The 13,185-nt window shown below is 38.1% G+C and overlaps 1 protein-coding gene across 4 annotated transcripts in view; it reads left to right on the top strand.

Moving 5' to 3' along the window:
- Nucleotides 1–13,185, top strand: part of CATSPERE (catsper channel auxiliary subunit epsilon) — a 196,099-nt gene that overhangs the window by 49,989 nt on the left and 132,925 nt on the right. For 3 of the 4 annotated variants that reach the window (XR_008424703.1, XM_053909406.1, XM_019422611.2), the window contains 2 exons: nt 4,250–4,274; nt 12,171–12,248. Coding sequence is in view for 3 of the 4 variants with exons in the window: in XM_053909406.1 (XP_053765381.1) it covers nt 4,250–4,274; nt 12,171–12,248 (103 nt within the window). In the remaining variant the exon portion in view is untranslated. The remainder of the gene's footprint in view (nt 1–4,249; nt 4,275–12,170; nt 12,249–13,185) is intronic. The other variant, XM_053909407.1, reaches the window with a different exon arrangement.

A 13,185-nucleotide genomic window follows, 5' to 3' on the forward strand; every position in this document is an offset into this window, starting at 1 on the left:
CGCTTCTCCGTGCTTGTGCTGTCCCTCCTGTTTGGGGTTAGCCTCACCAGCGTGTTTGGTTCCCAGCCCACCTTCCCAGCCAAGGCTTCCCGAAAGCCTTTCCTACCCATTTTGATGTGGCCTCCTCTCTACGATTAAGTGTGCAAAGTCTGTTCTGCCAGTCTTTCAGTCATTTTCCGTGTTAGTTGCACTCCTGTGGCTGTTATCTCAGTGTGTCTGTGGGATGTGGTGAGCTTAGAATCCTCCAACTCTGCCATCTTCCCAGAATTCTACATCTCTGTATGTTGTGTGGCCATTATAATTTGTAATACTTTGGTCCTTTAACCTTTATACTAAAGGTAAGTGGCTAACACACCACCCTGTTATAATATTAAAATATTCAGAATCTTTTTATATATTTACCTTTACTAGTGTGTTATATATTTTCATCTTTTCTTTTTACTAATTAGAAGACTTTTTATTTCAGCTTGAAGATCTCCTTACAGCATTTATGTAAGGCAAGCCTAGTGGTGATAAACCCCCTCAATTTTTATTTGTTTGGGAAAGTCTATCTTGCTTTCATTTCTAAAGGACAGATTTGCTGATAAAGTGTTGTTGGTTGGCAGTTTTTTTCTTTCAGCACCTTGAATGTATCATCTCACTCTTTCCTGACTGTGAGGTTTCTGCTGAGATCACCTAAGGGTGATCGTTTGTATGAGAGGGTTTTTTTTTTTTCTCCTCCTGCTCTTAAAATTCTCTTCTTTGTATTTTATTTTAGATAATTTTATTATAATGGCTGTGGAGAAGATCATTTTACATTGAAATTTGGGGGTGATTTAGCTTTATGAACTTGAATATCCAAATCTTTCCCTAGATTTAGGAAGTTGTCAGCCATTTTATCTTTAAGATTTTCCTTCTCTTCTCCTCCTGGGACCCCAGTGATGCACTGATTGTTTCTCTTAATGGTATCCCAGGCTTTGGTCATCCTTTTTTATTCTCTTTTTCTTTTTTCTTTTCTGAACTGGGTAATTTCAAATGATCTGCCTTTGAGTTCATTGATTCTTCTGTTTTGTCCAGCCTGCTCTTGGAGATCTTTTGTAAATTCTTCAGTGCAGTCATTGTATCCTTAGCTTCAAATTTTCTGTGTGTGTGTGTGTGCGTTTCCATGTTTTCTGTCTATTGAACTTCTTGCTTTATTCTTCTATTGTTTTTCCGATTTCATTAAATTGTTGACCTTTGTTCTCTTGTAGCTCTCTGGGCATCTTTAGACACACTATTTTGAATTCCTTTTTGAAGCATTTATGTATCTCCATTTTGGGGGGACCCATTACTGGAATTTGTGTATTCCTTTGGTGGTGTCATGATTCCTTGATTTTTCATGTTCCCTTTATCCTCACATAAGTGTCTATCTATTTGAAAAAGCAGTCACCTCTTCCAAACTTTGGAAGACTGACTTTGCTAAGGAAAACCTTCCCTGGTGGGTGGAGAATACAGTGACCCCAGGTCTAGTGATGTAGGGCACCTCAGGGGCATGTGGCATCTTGGGGTTCAGAGATGCATGATGTCTCATTAGGTCAGGCCACTGGAGTCCATAACATCAACAACTGTGTGATATTTGGCAAGTGCTATGTAGTGCTCACAGTGACTTCAACGTCTGTTAATGTTCCCCACAGCTCCTCCAGATCCAGTGGCTAGGGACCAGAGCAGGAAGTGGTAGTGGCCCGAACCAGTGGTGTGCACATATTTAGCTGTGGGGGCCTGCTGGTAGTTTTCTGTGTCCTGGTAGGGGTCAGTTTTAGGCACACACATAGTGTTGAGGACCAGGGACAGCAGCAAGGGCCAGGCCAAATGCAGGCATACAAACAACTGTAGGAGTCCTGGCTATCTGTGTGCATTCCTGTGGCTGTGGTGTTTCACCACAGATATGGGCACAAGTAATGGAGGCCGGTCATAGTAGACAGGGCCAGATCTAGACTCACAAACAGCTTTGACCATTGGAATGACTTCCCAAAGATGCAGGGTCTTGCCACAGACATGCCCAAGGTAATGGAGCACGTAGTGGGAGTTGGGCTGGGGAGCCTAGAGGTGCACATTTGGAGGAGCTAGCCCTAAGCACCTGCAGAGGGATGGAGGTAAGCTGTGGGGTTCTAGGCTGCATCCTGCACTTGTACAGCTGCAGAGGCTGAAGCTAGCTGCTTGTATGGATCCCATTCTCTGCCAGTGGTGAGGACAGGTGAATGGGAAGGGACTCGGGCAGCTGGAACCTGCAAATGCAAAAACCTGTGGGGTAAAAACTAGTGAAATCTGCAGGGGTCCACGACGGCTGTCCTGACCATTGGTTTCTTCTGTAGTGAAAGCTTCTGGGTCCCCTGTAGAACCAGGTCACTGGGACCCTCATTGCTCCCACTGTGTGGTTGATACTGGTAGTGCTTGCCTTTCTTCCTTGTTTCTGGCCATCTCTATACATCTCAGCTTTGACAGTCTCTGGATGGGGTGAAACCTAAACAGGTCTTCCGTGCCGTACCCCCAAAAGGCTGGGGAAGCTGGTCAATCACCCTGCCCTCCCTTTCCCAGGGAGGGGAACTCTACAGCTGGTGAGTTCCCTCTTGACACAGAGCAAGGCCGGCTTGGCAGATGGGATGATTAGAACAAAATGAAGCATTCTTCCTTCCCTTTTTGTGCCGTTGCTCCTAGGTTTTTGTTCTACTTTGTTGAAGTTTCTTAAGTGGACTCTTGAACTCTCCCAGAACTGTTTTTGTTTGTAGATAGTTGTCTAATTGTTGATCTTTGTTGGGGAAAGGAGGTTGGCTTCTTCCACTGTACCATCTTGGTGACATCAGCCTCTTCTGTTTTTTCTAACGATCCCCTGCCAGTCTTTTTGTTTGGCTTTTTATGATCTGTCCTTACCTTAAATCTCAGCTCCATTCAGGTTTCTTTCTTTGACTCTCTTTTCATTCTACGCTTCAGTTTGTGCACCACTTAAGAAAGGCAAGCATTCTGATAAAGATCCAACAGAATGCTGCTAATATCATCCTCCATGAAAATCGAGGTTGTTACTTTAACATCAACTGATACTGTCTCTCTGCAAGTTTACCTTTAATAAGCTTTTTAGTATTAATACTAAAACCTTTCTCATATTATCAGTACATTTCTCCTTTTGCCTTTAAATTTTCCTTTCCAGATAGACAGGTAAGTCACTCAGTGACCCACTTCTGTTCTTATTTCCTGCACCTCAGACAAGTAGCATAACACAAGGAGGACACTCCAGCCCTGGAGCTTGGGATCTTTTTGATCAACTTAGTTCTTTGTGAACACTTATCAATATTTATAGTACTTACTTCCATTTGCTTTCTAAAAATCAGATTGAACATATGGGGGCACCTGGGTGGCTCAGTCAGTTGAGCATCCAACTCTTGATTTCACCTCAGCTCGTGATCCCCAGGTTGTGGAACCGAGACCTGAATTGGGCTCCATGCTGAGCATGGAGTCTGCTTAAGATTCTTTCTCTCTCTCCCTCTGCCCCTCCTCCCAGCTTCTGCTCCCTCTCTCTCTAAAAACACATGTTTTAAAAATAGAATAAAATCAGCTTGAACACATGAAATATTGTTTTCGTTATATGGTCTCAGAAACTCACTGCCTACATATTTACTGATTCCCAAAATATCTTTTTTTTCCCATTTTGTACATAATAACGTACCAGGCACTGGGCAGCAATCAGCAAATAAAAGAACATAGTCCTGAGGCATTGACTTTTAGAGCTTATATGATAAAGAAAATACAGATATCATTAAATGAACATCACTTTCTAAAAAACATGCAACTGAACATACAGATAAATGTTCCTTTCAGAAAATTTAAATTGAAAGGGCAGTTAATGAAAGATTTTCACTGCCAATTGATGACTTTGTTGGCATAAATTGGCATAAATTACAGCACGTAAACACTATAGACTTTCTTAGGCAGAATGATCATATCACAGTTTTAAAGACTGCTCATGCAATTTTGGCTACGTGAACTTGTAATGTTACTAAGGCAGCACGCAGACTCAAGCCTGTCAGCCTTTTGACATGTGATAACATGTGAGAATCAGTCGTTATATTTAATTATAGACATAGTAGCTTTTGAAAAATTTTGTATTTAATTGTTTATGTATTTATAATGGAATATAAGAATATTGAGAGACTTAGAAACATGTATATTGAAAGCGAAGTATTCAAACTAATATTTAGCATGCTGTTTACTAAAATGTGATTCCTCTTTTTCTCAACAGAAGTTTCTTTCACAACTTTACCCAGGTAAAACATGTTTTGAAATTTTATATATCCTTCCCATATCACTACTGTATTATTTGCCTCTAATCTTTCATGTTACCCAGAAGGAGAATTTCCCAAACTAATGTTTCAACAAAATTTGCCTAGAGCAGTGGTACTTACAATATGATTTGAGGACCCCTAGAGCTCCACAGACCTTTTCAGGAGGTCCCTGAGCTCTACCCTTTCCCAACCACATATCTGTGCGAGGATAGATTTTCCCCACATACTTCCACCAAAACAACATGTGCCAACAGCTTGAACGCAGGAGCACAGATGATAATTCAGCTGTCTTCTATTAAGACAGATAACACAGACATTTTGTGATGTAAAATTCAAAACAACCATTCTTCTGCTTTTCTTTGTTTTGGAAAATAGCTCTTTTTCATTAAAATATATGTCATGTTAACATTTTATGGGTTTATCATAGTTTTTAAAATAAATTCATAAATATCTTCTCGGTTTGATACATGGTAAATATTGATAGATCTGACCCACCTAAAACAGAAGCTCTGTGATATTCTCAATAATTTTTAAGGCTATGAATGGGTCTTGAGATCAAAAGGTTTTAACATCTGGTCCGAGGGTGGAAGATGACAGTCGAGTAGAAGGATCCTAGGCTCGCCTCCTTCCATGAATGTAACTAAATAGCCATCAAATCATCCTAAATACGCCAGAAATTGATGTGAAGACTGGCAAAATAAACTCCACAACTGACGGTAGAGAAGCCACATCAAAGAAGGTAGGAAGTGTGGAGATGCGCTTTGGGAGAGAGATTGTGGCCACTGTGGTAAGGAGGGAGCCATGGTCATGAAGAAGGACAAGAGACAGACCAGCACACAGGGGAGCACACAGGAAAAATGAATCCCTGTAGCAGTTGGCTTGGAAAGCAAGAGGGGCCGAATTTCATGAGTTCTTGCAACCAGTGGGCTTAAAGGTCAGTGGGCTTGGCTGGGATAGAGCCTGAATGGCACTGCACTGTTCTTGCAGAGAAGGCAGGCAAACAACCCTACATTGTGGAAACAGCAATCAAAAGAGCACCTGTGGCACACAGTGGGGAGTTTATTCAGTCATCTCAGAGGAGTCCTAGAGAAGTAGCATTCACAGAGAGAAACCTCGGGGAACAAAGGAATTGGCCAGCGTCATTTCCCTCTCCTGACCCTCAGCATAAGCACAGGACCACCTGTGGGAACCAGTGCAGCACTGACACTCACTACCTACCTTGCTTACACCAAGCTCCACTCCCCCACGCTCCAGTAGAACTGCCTATCTGAGCCATGCTTGTCTCAGCCCCAGCATGGCAGACCCCTTCCCCCAAAAGACCAGCCTAAACCCCTACTCACAGCATGTTACCCATCATGGGAATTTTGCAGCATCTCAGTTCGGCCAAGTGGAGTCAACAGATCTCACTTCACAAACAGACCAAAGCACACCTAGTTAAAATGTGCCACATTCAGGCCAGAGACCAAACAGTGCCTACAATAGGCAGAGACTCTGCAGATGACTGGCCTGAAGGATAAAACAGCCAGGACAAAGCAGCAGAGCACATGCAACACACATTGGAGACATTTCCAGAAGCGCAGGCCCTGGGGAACAGATGACATTACATGGCAGAGAGCACTATAGGACCTCTTCTTCATAAGATCATTACCTTCAAGAACAGGAGACATAGCTGACTTTCCTAACACAGAAATAGGCACAGAGACATAGACAAAATGAGAAGACAGAGAAATTTATCCCAAATGAAAGAACAGAACAAGACCATGCCAGAGATCTAAGTGAAACAGATATAAGTAACATGTCTGATAGAGAATTTAAAGCATTGATCATAAGGATACTCATTGGACTCAAAAAGAGTAGAAGACATGAGTTAAACCCTTACACAGAGATAGGGAACAACATAGCAGAAATAAAGGTCATAATAAACAAAATGAGAAATATGCCTCATGGAATGAACAACAGACTGGAAGAAGGAGAGGAATGAATTGATAGCCCAAAAGACAGAGTAATGGAAAGTAATCAAGCTGAACATAAGAGGGGAGAAAAAAAGAATTATGCAAAACAAGAATAGAGTTAGGGAACTCAGTGATTCCATTAAAGGTAATAAAATTTGTATTATAGTAGTGCCACAAAAAGTAGAGAGAGAAAAGGGGTCAGAAAATTTATTAGGGAAGCTGAAAACTTCCCTAATTTGGGCAGTAAAACAGATATCCATATCCAGAAGATACAGAGAACCCCCATCAAAATCAACAAAAGCAGACCCACACCAAGACAAATTGTAATTAAATTAGTAAAATATAGTGATGAAGGAAAAAATGTTAAAGCAGCAAGACAAAAGAAGACTAACTTAACAGGGAAAACTCATAAGGCTAGCAGAAGATTTTTCAGCAGAAACATTTCAAGGCAGAAGAGAATGGTATGGTATATTCAAAGTGCTAAATGGGAAAAATCCACACCTGAGAATACTCTATCTAGCAAGGCTATCATTCAGAACAGAAGGAGAGATAAAGAGTTTCCCAGAAAAAACAAAAAAACTAAAGGAGTTCATGGCCACTAAACCAGCCCTGTAAGAAATTTTAAAGGGGACACTTTGAGTGGAAAGACCAAAAGTGACAGTATAAAGTAGGAAACACAAAGCAGTAACAATATTTCTGTAAAAAAAAAAAAGTCAAGGAACTCACAAAATAAAAGAATGTGAAATATAACAATATATACCTAAACGTGGGAGGAGAGGAGTAAAGAATGTGTTCAAACTTTAACAACCATGGACTTAATATGGACTGCTATATGCAGAAGAGGTTATATACACACCTAATGGTTACCACAAATCAAAAACCACTAATAAATATGCAAAAGTACCAAAAGCAGGCAAAGAGAAGGGAAGTAAGGAAGTGTAGATCAATATCATTGTATATATAGGTGCAAAAATTCTACATAAAATAATAGCAAATGGAATCCAACAATGTATTAAAAGAATAAATTGAAAAGGGCCAGTATCTTCCAGAATGCAACATTGGTTCAATACCAAGAAAGCTGACAACAATATCCATTCCATAAATGCAGTAAAGAAGAAAATAAATGATCACATCAGTAAATTTAAAAATTGAACAGCCATTACTAATGGAAACACCAAACAAAACAAGTTTAGAAGGGAACCACATTGATTTTAACATTTTTAAAATGTTACTCTAATTTTTATTTTTGAGACAGAGAGACAGAGAGACAGAGCATGAGTTGGGGAAGGGCAGAGAGAGAGGGAGACACAGAATCCGAAACAGGCTCCAGGCTCTGAGCTGTCAGCACAGAGCCTGACGCGGGGCTCGAACTCACAGACTGCGAGATCATTACCTGAGTCGAAGTTGGATGCTTAACCGACTGAGCCACCCAGGCACCCTAGGGAACCACTTGATTTTAATAAAAAAACACAGACTTCTCAAATAATTAACAATATTATTATAAATTATGAAATACTTTTGATTCAACTAAAATCAGCAACTGGACAAATGTGCTCATCTGTCAGTAAATATCATCACTATTATTTAACATTGTCTTGAACATAACAGTGTAAGTAATAAAACAAGAAAAAATGTACAATATTATAAATTTATAATAGCAATAGAGACTAAAATACTGATGAATCAATTTAACAGGAAAGACACAGAACTTGTAGCAAGAATCACTGTCAAATTTTGTTGAATGATTTTTTAAATATACTTTAAATGTTTATTTATTTATTTTGAGAGAGAGTGAGTGCATGCATGGGTGGGGGAGGGGCAGAGAAAGAAGGAGGGGGAGAGAGAGAGAGAGAGAGAGAGAGAGAGAGATCCCAAACAGTCTCCATGTCGTCGGCACACAGCCTGATGTGGGGCTTGATCGTACAAACCATGAGATCATGCCCTGGGCTGAAATCAAGAGTTGGACGCTTAACCGACTGAGCCAACCAAGTGCCCCTGTTGAGTGATCTTTAAAAGATCTAGTTTTTAAAGTATTTAATTGGATCTAATGTCAATTTTTTGACTGAAAAAATATCTTTGTTTTCCAATTTATTCTTTTTAAGATTTTTGTTTTTAATTCCAATATAATTAACACACAATGTTATATTTCAGGTATACAATATAGTGAACCAACCATTCTATCCATTACTACTCAGTGCTCATCATGATACGTGTGCGTGTATCTTAATCCCCTTTACCTATTTCACCCATCCCCCACCCAACTAACCCCTGGCAACCACCAGTTTGTTTTCTGTATTTAAGAGTCTGGGGGTTTTTTTGGTCTCTTTTTGAAAAAGTATTTCACCAATTATGTGTAGTAATATGGTATAATATGTTATACTCCTGGAAGAAAATGAAAGTGTAATCCTCTCTTATACCATATAAAAAAATAAATTCCAATTGGCATACGAGAAAGAGTTTAATGTGAAACCAGATTTGGGGAGAACTTGAAGCTGTACCATATAAAATGAAGGGAAATCTTATCCTAGACTGGAAACCAGAATCTTTAAATTAAAGATAGCCATAATTGAAAACGTGAAAATTAAAAACTTTTGTATCACAAAAGTACCATAAGCATAGTTCAGACAATAAATAGTTATGAAAAACTTTTACAACATAGATGACACTAACTAGCTAATATCCCTAAGTGTTCAAAGGGACGGTGGAGGTGTAAACTGGTGCAGCCATTTTGTGAAATCATCCTGCATTATCCGACACATATTCTGCAACTCATCATTTCCACTCCTAAGTATATACCCAGGAGAAAACTCTTGCTCTCAAGCATCAAGAGACATTTTCAGAAATGCTCATAGCAACACTCATGGGGCGCCTCGGTGGCTCAGTAGGTTGAGTGTCCGACTACAGCTCAGGTCATGATCTCACATTGTGTGGGTTCGAGCCCTGCGTCAGGCTCTGTGCTGACAGCTCAGAGCCTGGAGCCTGCTTCGGATTCTGTGTCTCCCTCTCTCTCTGCCCCTTCCCCGCTCATGCTCGCTTGCTCTCTTTCTGTCAAAAATAAATAAACATTAAAAAAAAATTGTTTTAATGCTCATAAAATCCATCCCTCCCAAACAGAAAGAATCCAAATGCCCATCAACAGGAAAATGGAAAAGTTGTGGTACATTCACATGATGGAATTTTAAATAGCAATAAAAATGAATGGGCTCAGTTAGGGCAACAACACAAATAAATCCTAGTTACACAATGTTGAAAGAAAAAAAAGCAGATCCTAGGGGGCTATGTGTGGGATGACTAAGTTCAAAATAGCCAAAAACTAAACATCATGTTAATGTTTAAAATTAAAAAATAAATAAATAAACAGTTCAGGAAAGTGAGTACCTGTGGGCAGAAACAGAACCAGAAAAGGAACAATATGTAGATAAATGAAAGATATTTGTAAGGTTCTTGTACTCGAATATTGGTTTTTATTTTACTATTTTAGAATTTAAATAGTTACATAAAAGATAGTCATACCAATAATAATAGTGTGTTGTGAGCCAAGGATTGTGATTATTCTAATTCTGTATATGTGTACCTGAAGTCCAAACAAAACAAAGAGCTCTTACAAAGGGTAAGAAAATGGTAAGTGCCAACAAAAAATGTAAAAGCGCACTGTACCCAAGAGCAAATCTAACAAACCTGAAACAATACTGAAATTCACATAATCTCAGGAAAATCCAAATTAACAATGAAATGTCGTGCTCATCACACTGGTAAAAACAAGAGAAAACACTGTGAGAGGGAAACTGGGCCACAGGGTGTAACTCAGATTTTGTTGGTGGAAAATGTGTACAGTTAGAGACTTAGTACATTTTTGGAGAGTAATAGGGAAACACCTAGTAAAAGTATTTATACCCTTTGGATCAGGAGTCTTACTTCTGGGAATCTACTCCACAGAAGTCAGACCTCCAGTACATAAAGCTATATGAAAAAGGTCCTATATTTTGCAGCATTATATTAGTGGTAAAACAAAACATAATAAAACTGGAGCCACAGTAAAGCTCCATTAGAGAAATTGATCTATAAATTACAGCATAACCACATTGTAAAATATTATTCAGGCTTTATGAGAACTGACACTGGGGACTTTCAATGGGGTACACTTGCATGAGAAAAAGAGAATATGGGAGTGTGTATAATATGATCCAGTTTTGTTTTAAAAACTCTTAAAATGCCTCTTTTTAAAAATACATGTAAATATGTATTTGTCTACATGTCTGTAGATGCTTATATGGTGTAGAGAAAAATAGCGGAGGGCACATAATAGTTGTTTAAATCGTTTTATAGGTTGAGAGAGGCTTAATAGGTGAAGGGACTATAAAGGAAAAATAAAGCCGTGCTATAAAAAAGCAAGGAACGAAGGAAAGGAGGAAGCACAGCAATATAAAAGGACAATATAGAATTAAAGCAAACAGATGAAATAGGACAAATAGGAATATGGTATAATTATATAGGGAATAAAATTTTCATGTATGTGTATATAGGTGTGTGTGTGTGTATCCATATAACCAAAACACAGAGCAAGATTTAGAACATACAGATGTCGAAGTTATTAACATAAAGAATTCTACAAATTAATAAATCAAAGACTAACAGCCCAATGGAAAATGGAAAATAGGCAAAGGAAGTGAACAGATAGTTCACAAGACAGGAAATACAAGTGGACCTTGAACATATGGAAAGATGCTCAAACGTTTTTATAATAAAAGAGATGGAGGTTAAAACTGCATCAAAGCACCATTTTTCACCCACCAGATTGGCAAATTCCAAATGTGTGACAACACACAATGAAGAAAGAAGAAATCTCATACACTGCAGTATCTGTGAAAATTACAAATGCATATACTGTATGGCTCAAGAATCACACTTTTAGTCATACTCCAAAGCACAAAATAATATATGTACAAAATTGCTCATTATAGCATTGATTATAATGGCAGAGGATTGAGAACAAATTTATTAGTAGGTTACTAGTTAAGTAAATTATGATTCTTCCATAATTTGGAAAAATATCCAGTGGAAAAGTTCATGAAAATATGTAAAGGTCTCTAAGATATAACTTTAAGTGAAGAATATGTTTGAAAAAAACATTTTATGGGGCGCCTGGGTGGCTCAGTTGGTTGAGCGTCTGACTTCAGCTCAGGTCATGATCTCACAGTCTGTGAGTTCGAGCCCTGAGTCGGGCTCTGTGCTAACAGCTCAGGGCCCGGAGCCTGTTTCAGATTCTGTGTCTCCCTCTCTGACCCTCCCCCGTTCATGCTCTGTCTCTCTCTGTCTCAAAAATAAATAAACGTTAAAAAATTTTTTTTAAAAATTAAAAAAAGGAAAAAACATGTTTAGAATACTTGCATTTATAAGAAAGAAAAAATAACATCTTAGTTATACACAAAAATTTTATAGAAATATAAACAAGTGATAGTAGATACTTGGGGATACAGTGAGAAGTGAGTGATGGAGTACAGAGTGGGAAAGACAAAATTCACTTTATTTTGAATATAATTTGTTTTTAACTATGTGAATAAATTGTCTATTCAAGGAAAAAATCAACAAGAAAGAAAAAATTAGATGTACATCTATTGAAATGACAATGGTGTAGATCAAGTGATGTATCGAGTGACAAAACCAAGTGTTGAATTGTGATTATAGAGAAAGAGATATAAACATACATGCACAGTTTTAACATTGGTTACTTCAAAAGTGTAGAGGAAAATTAACTCTTCCTTCATAGGTCTTTGGTTTGTTTCACTTGTTAAAAACAATATGTCTCACTTTTGAGTTTTTTAATGGGATAATCAAAAATGTTTAAATAAAGAAAAACATTTTTATTGTTATAAAAATGAAATTTGCCCAAAATGTAGAAAAATACAAACACTTTTTTATTTTGTAGGTTATCATTGTATGGATATATGACCCAGAAAATGCAGATCCCAGTGAGATTCTACGGAATGCAAATGAACCTTCACTAGTAGGTGGAAACATTACTATTATCACAGATAAAATAATATGCTATGGTTCCTTTTTAAGGGCTTTGAATAATTTATTTTAAGCATTCCAGAACTAACTAAACACGTTTTAATTATCCATTACATTTAGCCACTATAGTGATTTTGAGCTAGTGCTCAGTCTCCCCAATTATAAATCTTTCTCCTGAATTCTAATTGAGCAGTGCCCTTACTTTCTATGAACCGCATTATTCACGAAGATGCTAACCTTCAAAGTGCTTTAAAGGTGTTCCTTGAGCATCTGTCTAGATATCATCTTTAAAAAATCTGTCCAGTCCCTTACTGAACCCTTTACCACTTGGACACTAGTGAATTTCCTAAAGGGGCAGTACAGTGGATGAACACAGATGGTCTTCAATTTATGTGGCTTGACTTACAGTTTTTCTACTTCACTATAGTGCAAAAGTGATATACATTCAATAGAAGTTGTACTTTGAACTTGGATCTTTTCCCAGACTAGCAGGCTATCAATGTGGCATGATACCTTTGCGTGACACTGGGTGCTGGCAGGGGTCACAAGAATAAACAACCAGTACATTTAAACTATTCTGAACACATACAACCATTGTTTTTCAATTTCAGTACAGTATTCAATGATTTACATGAGACATTAAACACCTTATTATAAAACAGCCCTGGTGTTAGATGGTTTTGCCAACTTTAGGCTAATGTGAGTGTTCTGAGCACATTTAAGGTAGGCTAGGCTAAGCTACAACGTTTGGTAGTTAGGTGCATTAAATGCATTTTCTACTTAATGATATTTTCAATTTATAGCCAATTGTAATTCAAGGAAGATCTGTACGTCCTTTATTTCATTTGTTACAAATTTATCTCTTTCAAGATTTAAGTTTTCTGTCTTCTGTTATAACAAAAACCTATTGAAGAGAACAAAATGAGTTT

The sequence above is a fragment of the Panthera pardus genome, unplaced genomic scaffold, assembly GCF_024362965.1.
Source record: "Panthera pardus isolate Hobbes unplaced genomic scaffold, ASM2436296v1 HiC_scaffold_21, whole genome shotgun sequence".
NCBI classification, from domain to species: Eukaryota; Metazoa; Chordata; class Mammalia; order Carnivora; family Felidae; genus Panthera; species Panthera pardus.